The sequence below is a fragment of the Heloderma suspectum genome, chromosome 4 (genome assembly GCF_057233095.1).
Source record: "Heloderma suspectum isolate Gila_16-S chromosome 4, 16-S_ref, whole genome shotgun sequence".
In the NCBI taxonomy this organism is placed as follows: domain Eukaryota; kingdom Metazoa; phylum Chordata; class Lepidosauria; order Squamata; family Helodermatidae; genus Heloderma; species Heloderma suspectum.
The window spans coordinates 163,469,948-163,495,725 of NC_139461.1; the positions used below are offsets into that span (position 1 = coordinate 163,469,948).

The following is a 25,778-nucleotide window of genomic DNA, read 5'->3' on the forward strand; positions in this document are numbered from 1 at the left end:
CTAGGATTCAGCAGTATGTGAACCGAGAACTACTGGAAGTACAAGCTGGGTTTCAAAGAGGCAGAGGAACTAGAGATCAAATCGGCAACATTCGCTGGATCATGGAGAAAGCAAGAGAATTCCAGAGAAACGTCTATTTCTGCTTCATTGACTACGCTAAAGCCTTTGATTGTGTGGATCATAACAAACTGTGGCAAATTCTGAAAGAGATGGGAGTACCAGACCACCTTGCCTTTCTCCTGAGAAACCTGTACGAGGGTCAAGAAGCAACATTAAGAACCGGATATGGAACAACCGATTGGTTCCAAATTGGGAAAGGAGTACGACAAGGCTGTATATTGTCACCCTGCTTATTTAACTTATATGCAGAGTATATCATAAGAAACGCCGGGTTGGATGAATCACAGGTCGGAATTAAGATTGCCAGGAGAATTATCAACAACCTCAGATACGCAGACGATACCACCCTAATGGCAGAAAGTGAAGAGGATCTGAAGAGCCCCTTGTTGAGGGTGAAAGAGGAGAGTGCAAAAGCTGGTTTGAAACTCAACATTAAAAAAACTAAGATCATGGCATCTGGCCCCATCACTTCCTGGCATACAGAAGGGGAAGAAATGGAAGCAGTGACAGATTTCACTTTCTTGGGCTCCAAGATCACCGCAGACGGTGACTGTAGCCATGAAATTAAAAGACGCTTGCTCCTTGGGAGGAAAGCTATGGCAAACCTAGACAGCATAGTAAGAAGCAGAGACATCACCTTGCCAACAAAGGTTCGTATAATCAAAGCTATGGTTTTCCCAGGAACAACGTATGGCTGTGAGAGCTGGACTATAAGGAAGGCTGAGCGCCGAAGGATTGATGCTTTCGAACTGTGGTGCTGTCGAAGACTCTTACGAGTCCCCTGGACTGCAAGGAGGTCAAATCGGTCAATCCTAAAGGAAATCAACCCTGGCTGCTCATTGGAAGGACAGATACTGAAGCTGAAGCTCAAATATTTTGGCCACCTAATGCGAAGAGAAAACTCTCTGGAAAAGACCCTGATGCTGGGAAAGATTGAAGGCAAAAGGAGAAGGGGACGGCAGAAGATGAGATGGCTAGATAGCATCACCGATGCAATGAATATGGACTTGAGCACACTCCGGGAGAGAGCGCAGGACAGGAAGGCCTGGCATGCTATGGTCCATGGGGTCACGAAGAGTCGGATATGACTGAACAACAACAACAACAACAAGTGGGGTACCGCAGGGCTCAGTCCTGGGCCCAGTGCTCTTCAACATTTTTTTAATGACTTGGAAGAGGAGATGCGAGGAATGCTTATCAAATGTGCAGATGACATAAAATTGGGCAGGATAGCTAACACCTTGGAAGACAGAAACAAAATTCAATGTGATCTTGACAGGCTGGAACGCTGGGCAGAAAACAACAGAATGACATTTAATAGAGATAAATCCCAAGTTCTGCACCTAGGAAAAAGAAACCAAATGCACACTTACAAGATGGGCGATACGTGGCTCAACAACACTACAAGTGAGAAGGATCATAATTGTTGTAGATCACAAGCTGAATATGAGACAACAGTGTGATGTGGCTGCAAAAAAGGCAAATGCTATTTTGGGCTGCATTCATAGAAGCATAGCTTCCAAATCCCGGGAAGTACTAGTTCCCCTCTACTCAGCACTGGTTAGGCCTCATCTGGAGTACTGTGTCCAGTTCTGGGCACCACGCTTTAAGAAGGATGCAGACAAGCTGGAGAGGGTTCAGAGGAGGGCAACAAAGATGATCAGGGGACTGGAAACAAAGCCCTATGAAGAGAGACTGAAAGAACTGGGCATGTTTAGCCTTGAGAAGAGAAGACTGAGGAGAGATATGATAGCACTCTTCAAGTACTTGAAAGGCTGTCACAGAGAGGAAGGCCAGGATCTCTTCTTGATCATCCCGGAGTGGAGGACACGGAATAATGGGCTCAAGTTCCAGGAAGCCAGATTCCAGCTGAACATCAGGGAAAACTTCCTGACTGTTAGAGCAATACGACAATGGAACCAATTACCCAGGGAGGTGGGGGGCTCTCCCAGACTGGAGACATTCAAGACGAGGCTGGACAGCCATCTGTCAGGGATGGTCTGACTTGGATTCCTGCATTGAACAGGGGGTTGGACTTGATGGCCTTGTAGTGATTCTATGATTCTATGAATGCTCCATGCAGGTGTGGGAGCACCATGCCCTTTGCAATGCTTGCCATCTGCACAACACAGATTGGCCCTCCACCTGGATGACTCCTTGAGGGTGCCTGGGAGGTTTCACTGTGCAAGCTAAAGCTTCTGTGAAGACCTCAAGGTACTGGCACAGGTGGATAACACCGAACTGAATCTAGAGGCCTCTTCAAGGCCCAGGACAACAAATATAACAACCAGCCGAATGAAACGATTTTTGAAACTATGAATCTAGGACTTCCATTTCAAGTAGAATATGGCTTGAGGGTTGAAAATTCTGCACAAAGCTAGAACTCAAATTCATGCACACAAGTTTATCCATGGAACTTCTCCACTAAGTTTCTAACATAGTGTCATACCACAGAGGAAGTATTACCTGTTTGTAACTATCTGGTTGTCTTACAACATCTGCTTCTGTTACTGAGAAATGGCCAATAACGGGGTCAGCATGAGAGCCAATTGTGTATGAATGTACCTGGAACACAGAGGTGTAAATTAGAAATATATCTATATAATAAATTACACATGCAACACCTATCATATCATCAATATTTTTATATTGTTAGTAGATACTTGGGCTAGTAGATTTCTGTCAGGAAACTAAATCTGGACAAGAGACTGACACACAAAAAAATCTGCTTTTCTTCTCCTTGGTAATTGGTAGGAAGGATATGAAAGAAAATCACTGTTTAGCGTTCTGATTACAGTGCTGTAGTAGGAGTGTCCATTTCAGTTTAGTGAAAGAATAAAAAAAGGGAGTCATGGTCTGAACCTTTATTTTGTGCTATCTGGCCACCTTGCGAAAACCATCTAGGATGATGTGGAAGGATGATGTTTACATGTTCAAACAAAAACTTCCCAGTTTCAGAACTCAGATTGCTAACTATGGTACAGATGCTAGTCTGTTTCAGCTGCATGATTTGGAATAAGAGTCAACTCAGCACTTAAATACTGCCAACTAGCTGCCTAATATTTGAGCACAGTGAAATATTCCACTAAGCCAAAAAGGTTCTTGGCCAGCTTTACTTTTCTATTTGCATTGTTATATTATCTGGTAATAAACGATAGCAGCGAAAGCTGCTTTTTCCCAGTTCTGAAAGAGCTGGGATACACACACACACACACACACACACACACCTCCCCCTGCTCTCCACTTAGGAGCAGGTACCAGCATCTATCCCTGTACTATAACCATAACCAAACCATTTTTTAAAAAAATGGCTTAGTTTCATGTCTAGTTGTTAAATGACCTTGTTTAATTTCACTTAAATAGCATTCCTAACTGCATATGGTACCTCTGGGATTTTAGAATATCAGCCAAGGTCACTCGCATAATTGTTAGCTATAAATAAAAAGTTAATTTCAACTGTATAATTTAAATTACAATTAACTTGAGTTTTAGTAAATAATATTAGCCTATCTTTTTGCAGCAGTTCTACTAACTTAATGTCATAAATAGTTTAGTTTGGCTATTTTAGTTTAGCTAAGTTAACAAACCAAGGTGCTTTGGGGGCAGCAGGGACTGGTCAAATGACCACCGCCAGCTTACCGAAACTGAACATAGTGGCCCTGATCCAGCTCTAGCTGCGTGCAAGCAAAATGTTAATGCATGACTAGTTGCATGAGAATTAGAATGCGCACCTCACTCCAAGCAATACAGTGTGGATAGTTTGTATCCTCACCCGGGTGCATATTTAAATCAAGTAGTATGTATACCTGTAGCTCCTACTCCAACAAGAGATATACATGCATAAGCATCCTTACATGCACAGGTTTCATTAGCTAGACTGGAGCAAGTGACTAGTGAGTATTTCAGTATGAGAAAAGGTGAGAGAACATTTTACCCTCCTTACACTCGCTTTTCAAATGTTTTTGAAGAAGACAGTGTCTCCTGCTGAACCAGGCATCCACTCAACTGCCACACAAATGCATTGCCATCTGACTGTAATGAGGCCATAGGTACTACTATATTGCAAGGTAGTACCACGCCAAGCCCCTTCATGGATCACTGCCTTGTTGTGGCAAAGGGGCTTGCGTAACTCAGTGAAGCCATAAGCTATGCCGTGCAGGGCCACCCAAGACGGACAGGTCATGGTGGAGAGTTCTGACAAAATGTGGTCCACTGGAGAAGGAAATGGCAACCCACTCCAGTATTCTTGCCAAGAAAACCCCATGGAATGTAACATAAGGCTAAAAGAGATGACGCCGGAAGATAAGCCCCTCAGGTCGGAAGGTGTCCAATATACTACTGGGGAAGAGCAGAGGGTATTTCCAAGTAGCGCCAAAAAGAGTGAAGCGGCTGGGCCAAAGCCGAAAGGACACTCAGCTGTGGATGTGTCTGGTGGTGAAAAGAAAATCCGATGCTGTAAAGAACAATATTGTTTAGGAACCTGGAATGTCAGATCAATGAATCAAGGTAAGCTGGAGGTGGTCAAACATGAGATGGCAAGATTGAACATCGACATCTTGGGAATCAGCGAACTAAAATGGACAGGCATGGGCGAATTTAATTCAGGTGACCATCATATCTACTACTGTGGGAAAGAATCCCTTAGAAGAAATGGAGTAGCACTCATAGTCAACAAAAGGGTGGGAAAAGCAGTACTGGGGTACAATCTTAAAAATGATAGAATGATCTCAGTACAAATCCAAGGCAAACCATTCAACATCACAGTAATTCAAGTCTATGCCCCAACCACTGAGGCCGAAGAAGCTGAGGTTGATCGGTTCTATGAAGACCTACAACACCTTCTAGAACTAACACCAAAAAAAGATGTCCTCTTCATCATAGGGGATTGGAATGCTAAAGTAGGAAGTCAAGAAATCACCGGGATAACAGGCAGGCATGGCCTTGGTGTACAAAATGAAGCAGGACAAAAGCTAATAGAGTTTTGCAAAGAGAACATGCTGATCATAGCAAACACTCTTTTCCAACAGCACAAGAGGCGACTCTACACATGGACGTCACCAGATGGTCAATATCGAAATCAGATTGATTATGTCCTTTGCAGCCAAAGATGGAGAAGCTCCATACAGTCAGTCAAAACAAGACCTGGAGTTGACTGTGGCTCAGATCATGAGCTGCTTCTTGCAAAATTTCGGCTTAAATTGAAGAACGTCGGGAAAACCACTAAACCGTTCAGGTATGACCTAAATCATATCCCTGATGAATATACAGTGGAGGTGAGGAATAGATTTCAGGGATTAGAACTGATAGACAGAGTGCCTGAGGAACTATGGACGGAGGTCCGTAACATTGTTCAGGAGGCAGCAATGAAATCTGTCCCAAAGAAAAAGAAATGCAAGAAAGCCAAGTGGCTGTCTGATGAGGCTTTCCAAGTAGCTCACGAAAGAAGGGAAGTGAAAAGCAAGGGAGAAAGGGGAAGATATACCCAACTGAATGCAGAGTTCCAGAGAATAGCAAGGAGAGACAAGAAGGCCTTCTTCAATGAACAATGCAAAGAAATAGAGGAAAAAAACAGAATGGGAAAGACTAGATATCTCTTCAAGAAAATTGGAGATCTCAAGGGAACGTTTTGTGCAAAGACGGGCATGATAAAGGACAAAGAAGGCAGGGACCTAACAGAAGCAGATGAGATTAAGAAGAGGTGGCAAGAATACACAGAAGAACTATACAGGAAAGATCTGAATGTCCCTGATAGCCATGATAGTGCGGTCACTGAACTTGAGCCGGACATCCTAGAGAGTGAAGTCAAGTGGGCCTTAGGAAGCATTAGTAACAACAAAGCTAGCGGAGATGACAGTATTCCAGCCGAGCTATTTAAAATCCTAAAAGATGATGCTGTTAAAGTGCTGCATTCAATATGCCAACAAATCTGGAACACTCAACAGTGGCCACAAGACTGGAAAAGGTCAGTTTACATTCCAATTCCAAAGAAGGGCAACGCCAAAGAGTGTTCAAACTACCGCACAATTGCGCTCATTTCACATGCCAGCAAGGTGATGCTCAAAATCCTACAAGCTAGGCTTCAGCAGTATGCGAACCGAGAACTACCGGAAGTACAAGCTGGGTATAGAAGAGGCAGAGGAACTAGAGATCAAATCGCCAACATTCACTGCATCATGGAGAAAGCAAGAGAATTCCAGAAAAACGTCTATTTCTGCTTCATTGACTACGCTAAAGCCTTTGATTGTGTGGATCACAACAAACTGTGGCAAATTCTTAAAGTGATGGGAGTACCAGACCACCTTACCTGTCTCCTGAGAAACCTGTACGAGGGTCAAGAAGCAACAGTAAGAACCAGACATGGAACAACCGATTGGTTCAAAATTGGGAAAGGAGTACGACAAGGCTGCATATTGTCATCCTGCTTATTTAACTTATATGCAGAGTACATCATGAGAAATGCCGGGTTGGATGAATCAGAGGTCGGAATTAAGATTGCTGGGAGAATTATCAACAACCTCCGATATGCAGACGATACCACCCTAATGGCAGAAAGCGAAGAGGATCTAAAGAGCCTCCTGTTGAGGGTGAAAGAGGAGAGCTGGTTTGAAACTCAACATTAAAAAAACTAAGATCATGGCATCTGGCCCTATCACTTCCTCGCATATAGAAGGGGAAGAAATGGAAGCAGTGACATATTTTACTTTCTTGGGCTCCAAGATCACCGGAGATGGTGACTGTAGCCATGAAATTAAAAGACGCTTGCTCCTTGGGAGGAAAGCTATGGCAAACCTAGACAGCATAGTAAGAAGCAGAGACATCACCTTGCCGACAAAGGTCCGTCTATCAAAGCTATGGTTTTCCCAGTAGTAATGTATGGCTGTGAGAGCTGGACTATAAGGAAGGCTGAGCGCCGAAGAATTGATGCTTTCAAACTGTGGTGCTGGAGAAGACTCTTACGAGTCCCCTGGACTGCAAGGAGGTCAAATCAGTCCATCCTAAAGGAAATCAACCCTGACTGCTCATTGGAAGGACAGATACTGAAGCTGAAGCTCCAATATTTTGGCCACCTAATGCGAAGAGAAAACTCCCTGGAAAAGACCCTGATGCTGGGAAAGACTGAAGGCAAAAGGAGAAGGGGACAGCAGAGGATGAGATGGCTAGATAGCATCACGGATGCAATGAATATGAACTTGAGCACGCTCCGGGAGAGAGCGCAGGACAGGAAGGCCTGGCGTGCTATGGTCCATGGGGTCACGAAGAGTCGGACACGACTGAACGACTGAACAACAACCACGCCAAGGCTGATCCTGCTCAGCCAAGCTCCAAGACCACAAGGAAGGAGAATTTGATGCTACACACAGGTAAGTTTGTAACAAAACCCAACCACACAAATAAGAAACAACTCCAGAAGAGAAACAAATTTTAGGTATAAACGTTGAAGTTGTTGTTTGTTTTTTTAAATTGCTGTTATGTGCCTTCTCTGTGGAGCATCTGTTCTCTCAAACAATGATCCGCTGCATGAGGCCAAGTTAGGGCTGTGCACAGACGCCCTGCTTCGCTTTGGATGCCGATTCGGACCTTCCAAAGCATCCCTGCTTCGCTTTGGATGCTGATTTGGACCTTCCAAAACAGCCCCACTTTGCTTTGGACCGATTCAGACCCAATCCGCTTTGCTTCGGATCTGAAGCAAGATTTGGACATCCGAATTATTCGGTTTTGAAGTTTTCCCGTTGCCTTGCATGGGAAAACAGAAATGGCCATAACCTTTTCAGCTTTCATGACAAATACATGAAATTTGGGGACCTGGCCGCCCCCATGGAGGTGATTCCACCTGCCACATTTCAGATAGTTTGACCGAGTACTTTTTGTGCCAGCCACAGATAAAATGTGCTGTTCTTAGAAACTCAAACCAAGGGTCATAAAGGGATAATCAGATAAATTAGGTGTTTAAGCGGTGATGAGGAGTCACTATCCCTAATCTCAGCTGTAGGTTTTTTTGAAATGCAAATAACTCCTCCCCCCTAGTACAACTTTCCTATTCAGCTTCAAAGTGGATGTCCACAGGCTGTCTTTGGATGAATGGAATACACATTACCTGGGGAAACAGGCTGGCTGATTAGTTTTGTGCTAAAATATGCTTTTTTCAACACAAACTCTCAAAGCGAAGAGCTATAACTTTTCACTGGTTGCACAGAAGGGTCCCACCAGCACCTCACCCACCTCTGCCCCTGCCAAGACCCTGAAGATGCCTCATATTGGACTTGCTTTGCCACACAGCATAGTATTAAATTTAAATAATATATGTTAATGTGTGTAGTGCTTTGCCCACTATATTCTGAAATGTGGACTTGTGTGTAGTGCTTTGCCACGCACTGTTTGCTTGACCATAATATAAACGCACGTGCGCGCACACACACACAAGAGCAAAGGAAAAGCAAATACAGAACTGCCTACAAGCAAAGGGTTTTATTTATTTTTGTAAGGGAAAAGTTATAGAGTTCAAAAATGGGAAGGAATACAAGAATTGAGAAGCATGGGGGTGGGCGAGCCAAGAACAAGAGAAGTACGTGTGTGTGTGTGTGTGTTTGTATTTTATAAAGGATCAAGAAAGAGAGAGAGAGAGAGAAAACTACTACGAAATAGTTGAACTGAGAAGGGCGGGGGGGGAGAACAAGGCAAGGCAGGAAACTAAAGTACTTTTTATTTTTTTGTTTTTTAAAAATAAAGAATCTAGAAAGAAAGGTAAAACTAGTAAGAATGGTTGAACTGAGAAGGGCTGGGGGGAGAGGGGGAGCCAAAGAAGGCAAGGAAAGGAGGAAAGTAAAGTACTTTAAAAATATTTTTGGTTTTTAAAATAAAGAATCTGGAAAAGGGAATAGTTGAATTGAGAAGGACTGGGTGGGAAAGAACGACAAAGCTGCGGTACAACACACACCATGGAGCTGTTTTTTGTCTGCTTCCTGCCATAGACCTTGGGCTACATGGTTGTTGCAATGAGCAGCCTATCCATCAAGGCTGGCATCTGTGGTCAGCATAACTTTGGAAGGCTCTTGGATCAGTGTGCCTTTCTGTAGGTTCTGGGGAAACTTGCCACCACTGGAGGTAGGACCTGAAATGGTTAGGAAAGTGAATAAGGCAGTGTTCCTTCAGGACGATCTGGGGCTGGAATGGGAGCAGAAGCCATCAGAGAGGGCAAAAATGTAACCTGGCTCATAGAACGATGCTAAGGCAAGGTATCACGAGGCCTAGGAGGTGTGCCGGGTCCATTAGATCTGATATCTTTTTCAGGTGAAGTTTCTTTCTTTGCTGTTGGAGTTTGAGTGCTCTCTCTGGAGAGAGGAACATGTGACCTTTGGAGATGTCGATGAGGGCTCTTGGCTCTGAAGGATACAAGTAACACTTCTTCCTGTTGATTATGAAGGCATAATGGTTGAGGCAGGAGATGGTTAGGTTCAAATTGTCCAAGGCTTTTACTCTGGAAGGAGATTGGGGGAGGAAGTCAGAACGATAAGGATAAATATGCACCCCTTTGAGCAGAGGGTACACCACCAGGGATACCATGATCTTTGTGAAGACTTGAGGGGCCAATGTTAGGCCAAAATCATGGCCTTGTATTGGTAGTGATGCTTTTGATAGGTGACTCTCAGGAACTTCCTGTGGTGTATGGAGAGTGGAACGTGTAGACAGGCTTAATTGAAGACAAGAACTCTCCCTTGTGGAGGGTTTCTTGGATTGTATGAAGCATCTCCATGCAGAATTGTCTGTACCTGACATATTTGTTGAGGTGTTTGAGATCCAGTATGGCTCTCCAGACTATGTCTTTCTTTGGGATGACAAAGAAAATGGAGTATATTCTTGAGAATTTTTCTTGTTGTAACACGGGTTGGATTGCTCCTTTCTCGAGTAAGTGCCAGATTGCTTGGGCCATGATCTGCTGTTTGGTGGCGGAACATTGTATGGGAGACTGAATGAAGTGAGGCGGGGAGAGTTCTTGGAATTCTATGGAGTAGTCATTGCGGATGGTTTCTAATACTCCGTGATCCGATGCTGAATGTTCCCAGGCAGGAAGAAAGCGTTGAAGTCATCGTCCCACTTGTAGGCTTCTTGGCATCAGAACAGCCGGTCTCCTGGTTTGGCTGCTTGGAAGGAAGAGGAAGGTTTGGCTGAGGAAGCAGAGGTTGCTTCTGGGTTGAGAGCATGATCTGGACCACACGGGCCTGGGGCACCCGTAGCTTTTGGAATAAAAAGATTAGTTAGTGTTCTTGAAGGAACTAAAGGACGGACAGGTTCTGCTGAAGGTCTTTTTGTCCTCTTTTTTGGAGGAGGAGGAGGAGGAGGAGGGCACGACTTTTTTCTTTTCTTTTGTCTCTATCAGAGTGCCTTTTAAGGCTTTGTCTACAAAGGTGAAGGGCACCAAGGCTAGGTTGCTCCTGGAGGGGGTGCCTACATCCCAATGCTTAAGCCTGTAGATATAAAGACCACAGCAGTAGCTGTGATGGTTCCTACATTAAATTCGAGTGTCTTCGGTGGGATTCGCTATAAAAGTGAAGGACTTAAGAGAGCTTGACCAGTCCTCTGCAGAGGGCAGTCTGGTTGAGGTCCTTGTCATTTATAGTGTCTTCCACCTACCAAAATAGGCTCTACCAAAATAGGAAGGTAGCACTGAAGTATGTAGGACCACAGCAGAAGCCTCCTGGGCTTTATTCAATGCAGCATCAGACCTCCATTCTCTCAGCACTGGAGAGGGGTATGGCCACAGGGGCATCAACAAGAGAAGTTTCAAGCTCTTCCATGTCCTGTAAAAAGTGCAGAAATGTGGTGCAATATTTGTGCCTTTCTTGTCCAGGGGGAGGGCGAAATGTTAATTCTTCCTTCATTCGTTTGTTAAAAGAGTTAGGAAAAGGGACCTCTCTTCTGGCAGGCTTTGGTTCAGGGAACATCGCCCCTCCTCTTGAGAGTGGTTGCATCTTCTCTGGTTCTCTTGGATTAATGGCTAAGTAAGCAATGGCTTTGGACAGTAATGGTAGAAAATCATCTTTACTGAAAGATCTGGTGGTTGCAGCATCCTCAACTGTGTCTATGTCTGACAAGTCCCCCTCCTCTCCGTCTGAAATGGCATCCCCTGGGGAGGGTAAGGGTGAGGACTGGGCTCAGAACTGGGGGTGAGGACTGGGATCAGAACTGAGGGTTTTGCTGGTGCCACTTTCACCTATGAAGCAAGGATTAGGGCAGCCTTCATGGGAGTCAGCAGAAGAATATTGATTGAGAGTGGAAATGGGCTGCTTACTTAACTGCTTGTTTACACCTGTTTTTAGGTCTTGGAGGAAGAGAGGGAGAGGAATGAGAGGGATATAGATCACAATTATGTTTTACAGCATGACCTGATCTTTCTTTCTGTTTGTCCAGCAAATGGTCAGTTAATTCCTCCAAGACCACTTTTGTAAGTTGAGAGAGTACTGCTTGATCAATTTGGAAAATGCTCTTTATTGGGGAAGCAGGCATTCTAGGACCTTTTTGCTTGGGCAACGAGGCAGGGGTGGGGGGGTTGAGTCATCCTGGTGGTGGAAAGTAAAATAGCTTTCTAAAATGGCCACCTGCTGTGTTTGGTGGGATCCTCCATGGGGCAGGGGATGTGGGATAGGCCTCTCGCCCTATCCATGGCCTTGGTGCCTGTCTGCTGCACCTGCATTGGTCAGGCACTTTGCTCCACTGACTCCACTTGGATTGCGGGCTCAGGACCACTTCAGGAGAGGATGGCGTGGTCTGAGGATTCACACATCCCGACCCTCACAACCACACCCGATTCCTTTGAGGTTGGGGGGTGCTTGATCCTTTCGGCGCCGGAGAGATTGAGAGGGCAGCCAGAGCCATCCGGCTGTTGCTTGCTGCCTTGCTTCTCCGGAATGCGACCAGTGGGATCAGGCCCCAATCAGGAGCTGAGGCTGTGGTTCCGCTTGGCTTCTAGCGGGCTTCTAATATGCCAAATACGAGTAATGCTCTTTGCCTCCTTTGTAGGCTTCAAGACTGCTTTTCTTCCCAACCAAGTCATGAGAAAGGAACAAGGGAAAGTGATGGAGGAAGGAGGATAGAAGGATTCTCTCTTTTTTTTTAACAGAGGGGAGAATGGAAGGATTATGGCTAAGGAGGTCGAATAGTTAAGTAGTTCCAAAGAGGGATATTGAAGAAGGTGAGTGATGATAAGCTGTATCCTGGATGAAAAGCAGGGACAAACTAGCAGGGAAGAGCCTGGGACCATTAGAATACACAAAGCTTTGTTACACGGTCCCTGCTTTTCCTAGGCAGTAGAGGGAGTTAATCCATTGTGGGATGCCTTCCTCAAACCAACATGGAGAAACCCCCTTCCAAGGCACCTAAGAGGGCTCCCAATGTTGCAGCCAGAGACGGCAACCTGTGGAAGCCAACGGCACAAATATACCATTTTCATTTATTACTATGTCAAAGCTTCAAACTAGGGATGTCAGAGAAATCCGCCGCGGATTCAAATGAGGCTGGATTCCAAAGAATCCGGCCTCAGGAATCCGCGGCGGATCGGCACCACTTACCTCTGCTCCAGGAGGATTGGAGGCGGAATAGCACTCGGCTGCTTCTTCCACCGGAGCCATTCGCCTCCTCCGCACCGATCGCCATTTCTTTAAAAAAAAAAAAAAAAAAAAGGCGATCAGCAGGATGGGGACACCATGGACACATAGACTTATACGCAAGATTCACGGCTCCATTTGTGTATAAGTCAATGGGCACATCCTGCCGATCACTTTTTTTTTTTTTTAAGAAATGGCGATCGGCACTGAGGAGGTGAACAGTTTTGGTCAGCAAGGTAAGTGGCCCTATAGCTGGTGCGGCTCTGCAGAATCCTCGCGGAGCGGACCTGCTCCGGAGGATTCCGGGGGGAGGAACGGATCACCCCCCCCCCCCCAGATTCCCCACCGGAATGGACAATGGGGAATCTGTACATCCCTACTTCAAACTATGTGGGAAAGTATTTTAAAAATTGAAAAAGCCTAAATCATGGCAGGTTCAGAACACTTACCCCCAAAGTGCCTTCATACCACAATCCTAACATAAAATTGATGAGTTCTAGATCTGTGAGTTCAGAAACAGGAACAGAATGTAAAAGATGCTTTTCTAGAAAGCCCAGATTCCTTAATATTATTAACCGAGAAGTTCAAAATCATGTTTTCCAACTCTAAATTAGGGGATACGAAGACACACTACATTTGAAATAGTCCCTTCCCCAAAAGGCTTTTTATGGCATTCTGTCCTAAGAGATAGAAACTTACATCATCACCCTTCAAGGTTAAAACAGACACACTTCAGTGAGCCCATTTAGACATAAAAGCAGACATGTTTTGGTGTTACAAGAATGAGCCCCAAGGAACACTGCTATCTCCTCCTCTTGCGCAACCGTGATCCCAGATTTCAGATCCTGGTTTGGTGGCAAACCACAGTTACCAGTTCACCCCAACAACCAAACTATGGTTTGCTGGGACTGCAGCATGTGGGGGAGCACACAAGTCTGCAGCTCCTCAGGGCTCATTTGTAACGTTCAGGGCTAGAAAGAAATAGTTTTCACGATTTGGAACCTAGATAAAAAGCTCCTGCTTGTAGCCAAAAAGGTATTTATTGCACATTCTTTCAGCAAAATTTAGGCAGAAGCAAAATATGTCAGATGAGTCACATCTAACCTTAAAATCAGTTTTACTTCAACTCCATTTTTAAAGTTTTAGAAAGTAAGCTACAGAAAGTAAGCCTAGAAGTAAAAACTATGCCATTTCCTAACAATTACCTTGTACAGGAGTTTACATTGCTCTTGCTGTGTAGCATGGTAACTCCGCCACCGGAACTGCAGGCAGCCATTTAACCACTGCAGGTATCGGACATCTCTCTGGCCTTTCACATGGGTTTTTAAAGCCAGTGTTCCCCCACGGTGCAGGCTTTTCAGAGGGGCATCACACTAATATTGGGAAACAGTAACAAAACCTTTTTCATATCAAGGAACAGCACATACACGAAAAAACAGAGTTAGACCATTGATCTAGCTAGCCTTGTAGCATTGACTGTGACTGCAGCTCTCCTGGGGTTCAGGCAGGGCAAGGGTCTTTCCTAGTCCTGCTGCCCAAGATGTTTTTTTCTAGAGACTGAGCCTGCATAAAGCATATGTTCTACCACTGAATGACAGCCCCATCATCTACTGCAAGGCCCATGGCATAGCTGGATCTAAGTTCCACTTGGCTTCTCCTCACCAGCCGCCATTTCTTTCTGGCTGCATCTGAGGGAGAGGCAAGATGACAAACTCCCCCTCCACCTCTGCTGGGACCAAGAGCAATTTAGCTCTGCCCTTTACAGAACTGGCTCCCTCAACAGCCATTCCACCTGGTCATTGTAACAACTATGCGGCATTAAAAACTGATCCCTGAATGTGTTTATTATCCTCCCCCCCCCCCTTTTGCATCATGGTTATTACTTAAGCTTGTGGGTAGGGCCTCTGGTGTTTTAAAACTCTTGTGCAACACCTAGACATTTTAGCCGCTTTATAAACGCTAATACTAATAATTTTATTTGAGAAGTTGTGGGACAATAGCAGCAGTAAGATTTCTCATTACAGAAGAGATTATGAGAAATTACTATACATCCAATAAAACTAATAACGTGCAAAGGTCTCATCAGAAGAATGAAAGCCTCTCTTGCTTCTCTCACATCTGCAACTTATAACTTGAAAGGAAATTCTAACAAGTATTTCTGCTAGCCAAGAAATCCATTCTTTTCTAAGATATTTCGCTCTTTGTTCATCACATGTCATAAGCAACAATCACTGGATGTTTGTGGATAATGGTTTTCATTAAAAGGCTTCATATAATGCAAACTGAAAATTTTCCTATGCAAATTACAATTCAAAATTTTCTGGAACGCTCAAATCACTAGATCTACGGGCTGCATTTTTTAATTTTTTAAAATTAAATGTATACAGAAATGCAGATACCAGATATGATTGAGATACATGTGCAGATCTGGCAGTAGGTGGGACCAGAGCCACCTCACACTGTTTCTCTTTTTCTCTCAAGCCCATCATGGGTTAATTAACCCTCAAGGAGCCATGGTGGGTCCAGTATGCTGGACGCTACTTTGAATACGCAACCCCTGCTCAGGGGGTTGTTGTGTCGTCCGAACCCTACAACAAGCTGAGGGTTATGCAAGGATCATTTAACCCTCACATAACACCTGATGACCAGGTTTGGACAACATGACAACCCCCAGGGGTTGCATATGCAAAATGGTGCCCACGGGCACTGTGGCTCATTGTGGGTTAATAACCCACATGAGTCGCAGCATGTTATGTGAACCAGGTCAGAGTTGTAATGGTCTTAAGTTGAGATCATCACTACCCCCACTTCTCTCACTCATGCACCTTTCTGAAGGATGCTCTATCCACCACATTCCATCGTCAGACCTCTGAACTCCCTGCCTCCTGGTCTTCTTTCTTGTTCTCCTCACAGCAGCAGTGGCTGGATCTTTCCCCCCATCTGGCCTGCAGCAATCAGCTGCCACAATAAAAACAAAAGGGAAGACTGGGGGGCAGGGAGCTCGGAGGCCTGCCCACAGAGCCTGGTGGCTCTTTCCAATGGATGCTCTAGCTGCCATCCTGTGTGGCTGGGCTTCACAGGTGTGCCTGCCTGCCTCTATCTCTCTTTTCCCAGTAGCAGCTGGATTACCATGTGCTGGATTGGGTATTCCACATTACGGGGTAATGGGAGATGCCAGGGGCCACCTACAACGCCAAGGATGGCAGCCCACACCTGGTTTAAAAGATTAGCTAGACCCTGATGATAACACTTAAATTGACCTGTGTCCGAGCAGAAGTGCTAGTTCAAAGGATCACAAATCATTTCAGAGCCAATAATGTCTACCTGCAATAATATCATCCCAAAAGATTGTTGTCTTTATCTACAGGCCCACCATATACGTCTGTACACCTGAGGTCCGCCATGTTCCGTCATTGCAGGCTTTTAAAAAGGCCTTGAAAACATAGTATTTTACTGTTGCCTTCTCATGATATGACTGTTGTTGGGGTTGTTGCTGTTACTGCTGTTGTATTGGTTTTATTGTCGGCTTTTATTGTTATTTTTATTGCTATTTTGTTGTGTTTATGTTTTTATCGCTTTTAATATTTTAAGTGTTTTTATGTATTTTATTGCTGTGAGTTAGCAGAACCATACATCCTCATTATTTTCAATAGTGTATAGTACCAAGAACACAGTATTCTCTCGATTAGACATCAGACAAATGTTCAGGAGCTCCATTACATACATTTACATGACCACTGTTTATCAGATAGGCATAACTCAAAATATTATAATCAATGGGATTCAAATCTCCTAAGATCTTACAAATTCTCAACCCTTTCTGAGATGCAGATGCAACTGGGGGTGGGGATTGCAAGTGTGGGGCGCGTGTTTCTCTGAACATCACCAGTTTGCCTTCTGTGAGACAACCAGGCTACCTTAGGAGCACGGCACCTTGTGCCCCTGCCCAGTCTCTGCAATCATCAGAGGGCGCACTCCCGAGGTTCGCCTCAGGAGCACTTGCAGTAGAGCATTTAGGGTCACAGCACTCACCTTCTGGAACACTTTACCCACTGCTATTAGACAGGCCCCCGCAGTTCTGATATTCATACGTTTCCTCAAGACCAATCTCTTCACACAGACTTTCCCTGAAGTGTGACCCAGCCAGCTATAGCCTGTAGCGCCCAGTAGAATGTGAAGTTTTACTGCTAATCAGCTGTTATTTATAACTGTGTAGTTTTATTGCTATGCCTTATTGTTGTTTTGGAAGTGATGAGATCATATGTTCACTGCTTTGATAACTCTGCACAAAGTGGTATATATTTATTTATTGCTCAAATTTATATGCGTATTATTGGAGGCACATTTGTGCCTCCAATAGATAAAGCAATCAGTCAAAAAAAGATTCCACCATATTAAATTAAAACCAGGGGGCGGGTTATTCTAACCTTAATAAAATCGAAAGGTTAGGCAATTTCCTGAAAATTGCACGTGCCAGACAGAAAAGTCTATTTTACATAATCTCAAAATTTCAGGAAGATTGGTTAAAAATTGAGGGAGAAAAGGAAGTTAACAGAATACCTGGCTATATATGAAAAACATATATGTTTTCCTATTCCCTTTCTATTACAGTTGGTGGAATGGAATTTCTTTTTTAAATTCAATTTACTTATTTGTAAAGTGATTTTTAGTGGTATAATGAATCCCTATGAGATTTCATAAGGCAGCACTCAGAACATTGAGGGGGGAGAGGGGAAGAACTGCCGTGTAGAAAAAAAGCAGCAGCTGAGTTTCTGGGTTCTCTTGTGTGTGTGTACGCAGACAAGCAATCCCTCAGCATGACCAGACCCCACTGCTTCTGTTTACTGGTCTGCATTCCCAGCTGCTCCCCTTCTTCCTCTGCTCCCCCCTTTCCCCTTAATCGTTGTGTTACTAAGGTCCCTTTCTAGATTCAATTCTGGGAACAGAGTGCTTAGAAGGAAGCTATGGAATGGGAGTGAAACTTTGCTTCTTAAGCAGGCCTGTCTTTCCTTAAGGGAGAAAGTTTTGCTGCCTGGAGTTTGAGAAGCAGGCAATCTTGCTGACAAAGCTGTGGTCAAGCCATGGAACAATGCAGCAGTATGAGAAAAGGTTATGTTTGTTACTCCCTGTAGCTAGCAGCTCCACAAGTCCAGAGTGTTCCCATGTACCCTGATAAAGCCTAGAGTAGCATCAGCTGCCTAAAAAATGAGAAACTGTCCCTGCAGGGTTCTCCCCCCGCCCCCCGCCCATATCATTCGGAACCAAATTTTCCACTTAACAACTACAAAAAAGAGCCAATCAAAACCCAGAAAATTTAGGGCTGTCAGGGGATTAAAGAAAGCAACAGCGCTCTGTGAAAAAAACAAGGACCATGTTTGTTCCAACCTTACTTGATTTTTACTTTTTGCTTAACTCTGAACAGTTAACAGTTAAATCTGAACAGCAGATTTGATTTGTTTTGAGAGTTGCTTTGGTTTTTGCCTCCCTTTTGGAGAAGAGTCCTCTTTTCTCTTTGTGAATATGTTTTGTCTTGGCTTTGAGACTCTTTTGGGCGATCGTTCCCCAAGCCAATTTCTCTGAGCCAGGCACCAGCTCTAGTTCCGATGTTCTTAGACTTCAGTTCCCATCAGTCTCAGCCAGCATAATAGGAGTCCAAAGACCTTTGAGCATGGGGCTGGGCTAGATGATCTTTGAGGTCCCTTCCAACCCTATGCTTCTATAGTTTTTGCCTGCTATTTTATTTCACTCACTATTGAAGCATGGGCTTCACAACACTTTTCAATTTAAAGTACTGTCTTCATTCTCTACTTGGATTAATTTTCCCTACCTGGACTTTACTCAGTTTTACACCCTGGATTCTATGAGAGGTCTCTTTCAACCTTCCTCTGGGTTCTCACTCTCTTCCTTTTCTCTAAAAGTTTGGACCACACTGCTATATAGCTGAAAGCTTCAAACACTGCATTTAACTAGTTTGGATTGGTGGGAGTTTAAGTACAAGTGAAACTGCTGCTGGGTTTACTTGGGCCTAACATCATTTTGTGCCTGACATCCAGCGAAGATGGCGGAGCGCTAAGAAGCAAATCACAGCTGCTCCCACCCACACCTGACAATCTGGCATAATCCTGCCTCTCTTGGGCTGCATCTATCCCACATAAACCCCACCCATGATCCCTATGACCCCCTGAACACAGTGGGGGGACAGGTATGGGACTCATCTGGCTCAGAGCACCTCCACAGAAACTGGGAACAGTCCAGGGGATAGGCCTCTAGGCTCAACAATGTCCAATGCAGCAAAGCCTTGCTATATCCGACCTCCGGAGCCCACCATCTGCACTCCAGAAGTAAAAGAAAAGTCAGAGGGATCTGTCTAACATACCTCCTACACCTGAGGTGCAGCACTCCTGAATCAATGGCCCTTGGCCACTGAGCATAAAACAGGCAAGCTGCCTTAGAAACAGCCTGGCTGAAACAGGATCCCTAACAGTACAGAGCAACAACAAACCCACAAGGAGGACCCCACTCCATCCCAGAGCTCCAGGACCACCAACCCAAGATAATAACAAGCCCAGGCCATTTATTATCAAGCTCCTGAAGTATATGATGACTTGCTGCAGAACACAAAAGAGAAAGCTCCATTAACTTGGGGTGCGGACAAGTGCACAATAAATATTTTCCGAGACTTTGCCAAGGAGGTAGTAGACCAACAGAGAGCCTTCATGGAAGCACAGGCAATGGCTGCTTGAAAGGGAAAGGCAGAAAAAAAGGAAAGAAGAAAAAAAAGGAAAGAATAGAAAGAGGAGAAGGGGAAAGGAATGATTAAGAAACATGTTTAATATCTTTCATGACTTTGAGGGCAGGGAACATACTCATACAGCCTCTCTTGTTGAGTACTCCGGGCATCTCCCAGAGCATCACTTTGAGAGCAATACTCAGCCCCATAGTTGAGGGTAAATTGGAACTGAAGATGAGAAATTTTCTACTGGGTTTTTTTCCTTTTCCCTTAACAACCAATAGTCTATTGAATGTCGGGGGGGGGGGGGTCTCTTATCCTCCCTTCACCTGACCATGGTGACTTATCCCAGGGGTGCAATGGAAAAATCTATGCCAGGGGAGTTACATATACATATATTCTCCTTTCCATGGGCTGGGAATATCTGCTTAATTATATACGAGGGAGTTAGGCAGCTTGTTAAACATGAGGTTTCTATGATCAGCAAGAGGTTTATAGATCTGAGACATTTGAACCCTGCAATAAGGTGTGGAGGGGGAGGCAAAGGGGAGTTGACTTCTTTTTCGGGCCTGGAAAGCCAGGAAGTCACTGTTCTTATGGGGGGCGGGGGGAGTACAGCATGGAATTTGTTCCACTGCTATATTTGTACTTGGGGATTTTGTGTTATGCCTTGTTAAAGTGTAGAGGTTTGTTGAAAATTTTCTTTTATCATTATGTAGGTATTAACCTATTTACATTTTCTTTCCACTCCACATATGGAGTCAAGTGGCTCCCTGCAGAAAGCCACTCTCAACATGCAGTCATGAACACAATGAAACATCTATCCTGGGGTTTCGCCTCCTGTCTGTGCACCCTATATTTGGATCCTTCCTGGTCATAGGAAATTATTTACACTGGTTTCAAGGCCTCGCTGACCTTGCTCCCCCAGGGGACTGGCTGTCAACCCTAGCTCCAGTGCAATGGGCAAGTCATTATGTCTGATTTTCACACCCTTACACATCTCAAATGCTTTAAGTGACAACATGGAATGTCTGGGTGCCCCTCATAAATGTAAACAGATATTAAGCTTACGGAAGCTCTGTGCAGACATAGTGTTTCTGCAGGAAACCCACCTGCTCCCATCGGATAGGGGCTCTGGATAGGCTCTGGTCCATGGGGGTGGGGGACGTGTATGTAGCTGGCTCCTCAAAAAGGGCAAGAGAGGCGGCAATACTGATCCAAAAAAATATGAACAAACAAATCAATCACATTGTAGCGGACCCAATGGGCTGCTATTTATTGCTGGATGCAAGTATAGAGGGGTAATCCTTAATTCCGGCAAATTTATATGGTTCACAAGTTGATTCAGTATGGATGCTGAAGGAATGTGTTAATAAGATAGCTGCTATGTCCCCCGAAAATATTCTATGGGGCAGAGATTTTAATGAAATTCTAGCCCCTTTATTAGATAGAAATACCCCTCTGCCAACTAAACTACATGGAGACGTGAGAGCAGCTCTATTGGATTATATGTGTGATTTGAAACTAATCAACCCTTCAAGACTTATCCATCTCTCAGATAGGGAATATAGGGAATCCTTTTTTTCAGGAGCACATCATAATTTTTCTAGATTAGATTATTTTTTGTTGTCTGGCACAATGTCCCCGTTAATAAGGGAGGTAAAAATAGATAGTATCATTATCTCAGATCATGCACCGGTAACGTTGGCACTGCAACTTAAATGTTCCCCTCCCCACAACTGCTCATTAGAGGCTAAATACATTCTTACTCCGTGACCTGGTTTTTATACAACAGATGAAAGAGGAAACAAGAATTTTTAAAGTTAAATCAGGGATCAGTCTCATCCCAACTAACTCTCTGGGCCTATATTAAAAGGCCTATATTAGGGGCAGAATTATTGCCTTCGCATCCTACACTAAAAGGGCTGAATAGCAACTTAAAGAGCTTGAGACTGAGGTGGGAACTCTCACAGGTTCTTTGAGCACATCACCCACCCTCTCTTTACTACATAAGATGCAGAGAACCCAATTTGAAATTAACAAGCTCTATGCCCTAAAAGCAGAGTTTTTAATGCAATGCACTAAGCAAGCATTTTGGGAATCAGGAGACAAGATAGGAAAGCTCTAGCCTACAAACTGAAACGAAACACTTCAAGGAGGGCAATGCCAAGTATCAGGTTACTCAACAGTTCTCATACCATGGATACAGAAAAAAATGAGACCTTCTATGCGTACTATCGAAACTTATACACAAAAGAAGGGGCAAGTACTGCAGCAGATCCAGGCCCCTTCCTAAACTCCTTTAACCTCCCCACCCTGACTCAGGCTGAACAGGAACTTCTGCAGGCACCAATATCTTTATAGAGGAAGTTCACCAAGTGAACTACGGCTTGATACAAACAGGTAAAGCACCAGGCCCAGATAGGTTTCTAGTGGAGTGGTATACAGCCATAGGAGAGACACTGACCCCCTGGCTGTTGGACACATACAGAAACTCCTTTGGTGGGGACAGACTATCAGACTTTCAATATGGGGCAGTAATCTCTGTCCTCCCTAAGGAGGGCAGGGACCCAATGTTGGTCAGTAACTATAGGCCTATTTCCCCCATTAATGTAGACCTAAAAATCCTAACAGCCATACTGGCAGAGACAGTGCAGGGCATCATTAGAAGCCTAATACACATTAATCAAATGGGGTTCACTAGACACAGACAGGGAGCAGATAGTATCAGAACAGTTATAGACCTGATTTCCTCTACCCCACTGGACGCACCACCAAGTGCACTAACAGCCATAGACGCCAAGACGGCCTTTGACCAGGTCTCCTGGGATTTCCTTATTAAAACATTAAACCTTTCAATTTCCCCCCGAGTTTATAAATTAGATTAATATTCTATATCGTTCACCTGCCTTGAGAGTGTTAACCAATGGCTTGATTTCTAAACCTTTACCCATAGAAACAGGGACGGGCCAGGGCTGCCCCCTTGCTCTTTGATTTGTCATTAGAACCATTGGCCTGTGCACTGCGGGAGGACCCAGAAATTACAGGTATTAATCTGGGTGAGACTGAACAAAAAATATTGTATGTGGATGATGCCCTGGTGTCCCTTTCCAACACTCCAAAGTCCCTACCTAAGCTAATTACCACACTAAACCAATATAGCAAAACCTCAGGTTACAGGGTGAACTGGGAGAAATCAGAGGTTATGCCCCTAGGAACCCCACATAGCAAGATGGTTTATTCAGAATGGGGATTTAAACTTAGTGAGGATTCTTTCAAGTATTTAGGTCTCTCCATCCCTAAACTATTAAATAACTTAACGCCATATAACTTAGATCCCCTAATAGAGCACATAAAACTGGACACTGAACAACAGAAGGGACTTGGATTAAGTTTGTGGGCTAAAGTGAATACCATTAAAATGAATATCCTCCACAGGCTGATTTATGTGCTAAGGAGAATCCCCTTCAAACTATCTAAAACCTGTTTTAATCTTGTGGATAAATCATTTAGAATGTTCTTATGTGAAGGAAAAAGGGCCAGATTCCTTACTGCAAAAATTAGACTCTCGGTGCAGGAGGGAGGCTTCTGTCTGCCAGTCCCAGGCACCTACCACACTGCCCATATTTTAACACAGGCATTGTGCTGGTCTGACCAAAAGGATCGGAAACCCCTGTCTGGGTGGTGATGGAGGGGCAAGCTTTGGAACCCATGCCTGCGTTACAGGCATTGAGCTCCTTCTACGTGCGCCCTGGTCATCGCCAACTCTGCACCATCGCAGAGGCAAAGCAGGTTTGGGCACAACTGGGACTGACACTGAAACTTGACCCTCACTCTCATGCGGGCCCCACGCTTGCGAACAATCCCAACATAGTTGTAGGGAGTAGACAAGTATGTAGGAGACGTTGGCTTACAACAGGCGTTTTTTCATTAAGCCAGTTGACAGATGAGCACCAAAAACTGGTAAATTTTGAGAATCTACCGATGACAGCTCCCCTCCCACCCGTAGCTAGATGACAGCTACTACAATTGCAACAAGCTCACAGAGCTAAATTTGGTCCTGCTGCCTTCTCAGGATCAGCATTCCCATCACCATGAACAGTCCTCCAGTCAGCGTCCTCCCTCCCTAAGCAAACACTAGTGGCATTTACCCAATTAAAAGATGGGGATTTCATAGGGATAAATGCCAAGTTCTGCACCTAGGAAAAAGAAACCAAATGCACACTTACAAGATGGGGGATAAGTGGCTCAACAGCACTACAAGCGAGAAGGATCTTGGAATTGTTGTCGATCACAAGCTGAATATGAGCCAACAATGTGATGTGGCTGCAAAAAAGGCAAATTCCATTTTGGGCTGCATTAATAGAAGCATAGCTTCCAAATCCCGGGAAGTACTAGTTCCCCTCTACTCAGCACTGGTTAGGCCTCATCTGGTGTACTGTGTCCAGTTCTGGGCACCGCATTTTAAGAAGGATGCAGACAAACTGGAGAGGGTTCAGAGGAGGGCAACAAAGATGATCGGGGGACTGGAAACAAAGCCCTATGAAGAGAGACTGAAAGAACTGGGCATGTTTAGCCTTGAGAAGACTGAGGGAAGATATGATAGCACTCTTCAAGTACTTGAAAGGCTGTCACAGAGAGAAAGGCCAGGATCTCTTCTCAATCATCCCAGAGTGCTGGACACGGAACAATGGGCTCAAGTTACAAGAAGCCAGATTCCAGCTTGAACATCAGGAAAAACTTCCTGACTGTTAGAGCAATACGACAATGGCACCAATTCCCTAGGGAGGTGGTGGGCTCTCCTACACTGGAGGCATTCAAGACGAGGCTGGACAGCCATCTGTCAGGGATGTTCTGACTTGGACTCCTGCACTGAGCAGGGGGTTGGACTTGATGGTCTTATAGGCCCCTTCCAACCCTACTATTCCATGATTCGGATGGCTTTAAAGGAGCATTGGAAAAATTCATGGAGGAAAAGGGTATCAAGGGCTACTAGTCATGATGGCTATTGCTATCTCCAGTATCAGTCAGTATACCTATTTACACCAGTTGCTGGGGGGTACTGTTGCACTCATGTCCTGCTTGTGAGTTCCTCATGGGCAGCTGGTTGGTCACCATGTGAACAGAATGCTAGACCCTTGCTCATATCCGGCATGGATCATCTTATATTCCTATCAGAGATAGGACCTCAGTGTTCAGAAGCACTGTACTTCTGATTGCAAAGACAAAGAGAGATAGACTGAGACAGAGTGGTGTGTGTATGTGTGTGCGCGCGCACACACACGCACGCACCCCCCCTCGGGGAGACATTTGCTTTTCAAAAACCAAGGAAATTGAATCATCAAAACCCCCCACCAGTTTAAAAGACCAGACGATAAGGCTATCTCACATTAGTCCAAACTCCACAAAGCCAGGAAATTGGAAGCTAAGGCTGATACCTTATCTGATGTGCCCCGTGATCAGTCATGACATGGTGCAATGTCACAAATTGTGCTTGCTTACAGCTTACCCTCCATGCACCCACACTTTCAGTCCCAAATCCAGATTGGGAGGATGGAGTGCCTGGGACCAGCAAAGATGCTCCACATTGGCCTGGTCCTGCATTGCCTTATGAAGCCTCTGAGCCTTACTGTATTGCTAGAGGAATCCTACTGTGAGGTAATTCACACCTTTATTCTGTGAGTTGACCAATGTCTTTACTGGGTTAGTTTATAGTGGGAGATTGTGTCTCCTTTAACATAGCTGGGCTGAGAGCAGTACTACTGCTAATAATGGTGTGTGGTACATGTAGCTGTACTTCCTAGCAACTGATGATGTTGCCAGTAATGGTGAGAAATGTCTAAGCAGGTTGGAGTGGGTGGTAGGGGAAACTGTTTCAAAGATTATTAGGAGGTGCCAAGAAAAAGTGGAACTTGGCAGTGTGGGGGTGGGGAATATGATTTTGAGCAGAAATCGGTTGCTACATTTATTAAATTGAAGTTTGTAGAGCACAGCCTTCTCCCTACTAAAAGGTACTCACAGAGACTTACACAGAATATGAAGTTAGACAATTGAACCCACAAAGGTGAACCCATACATCTTTTCTGGGGTGAAGTGATACTGGGAAGATGCTGTCTAAAACAAATAAGTAGTGTGCTGGAAGAGGGTGTTTTAGCCTTCCACTAATCACTTGTTTTAATCTACAACACCATACCACCATATTGTTTAATCTTCACCAAGCATCTCAAGGTCCAAAGCAACCATGGGTAGGTCCTGCGGTATGCATGCTAATGGAAATCTCAATATGGTAGAGAATGAATATTTTCCTTTCAGATTCCAAACCTACTCTG

The 25,778-nt window shown here is 44.6% G+C and overlaps 1 protein-coding gene across 18 annotated transcripts in view; it reads right to left on the reverse strand.

The window, feature by feature from the left end:
• Positions 1–25,778, reverse strand: part of TEDC1 (tubulin epsilon and delta complex 1) — a 61,934-nt gene that overhangs the window by 23,564 nt on the left and 12,592 nt on the right. For 11 of the 18 annotated variants that reach the window (XM_084851013.1, XM_084851023.1, XM_084851017.1 and 8 more), the window contains exons 4-5: positions 13,925–14,092; positions 2,587–2,685 (exon numbers count right to left, since the gene is read on the reverse strand). In XM_084851013.1, coding sequence (XP_084707139.1) covers positions 2,587–2,685; positions 13,925–14,092 — 267 coding nt within the window. Of the gene's footprint in view, positions 1–2,586; positions 2,686–12,683; positions 12,771–13,924; positions 14,093–25,778 lie in introns of all 18 variants that reach the window. The other 7 variants (XM_084851008.1, XM_084851012.1, XM_084851007.1 and 4 more) reach the window with 1 other exon arrangement.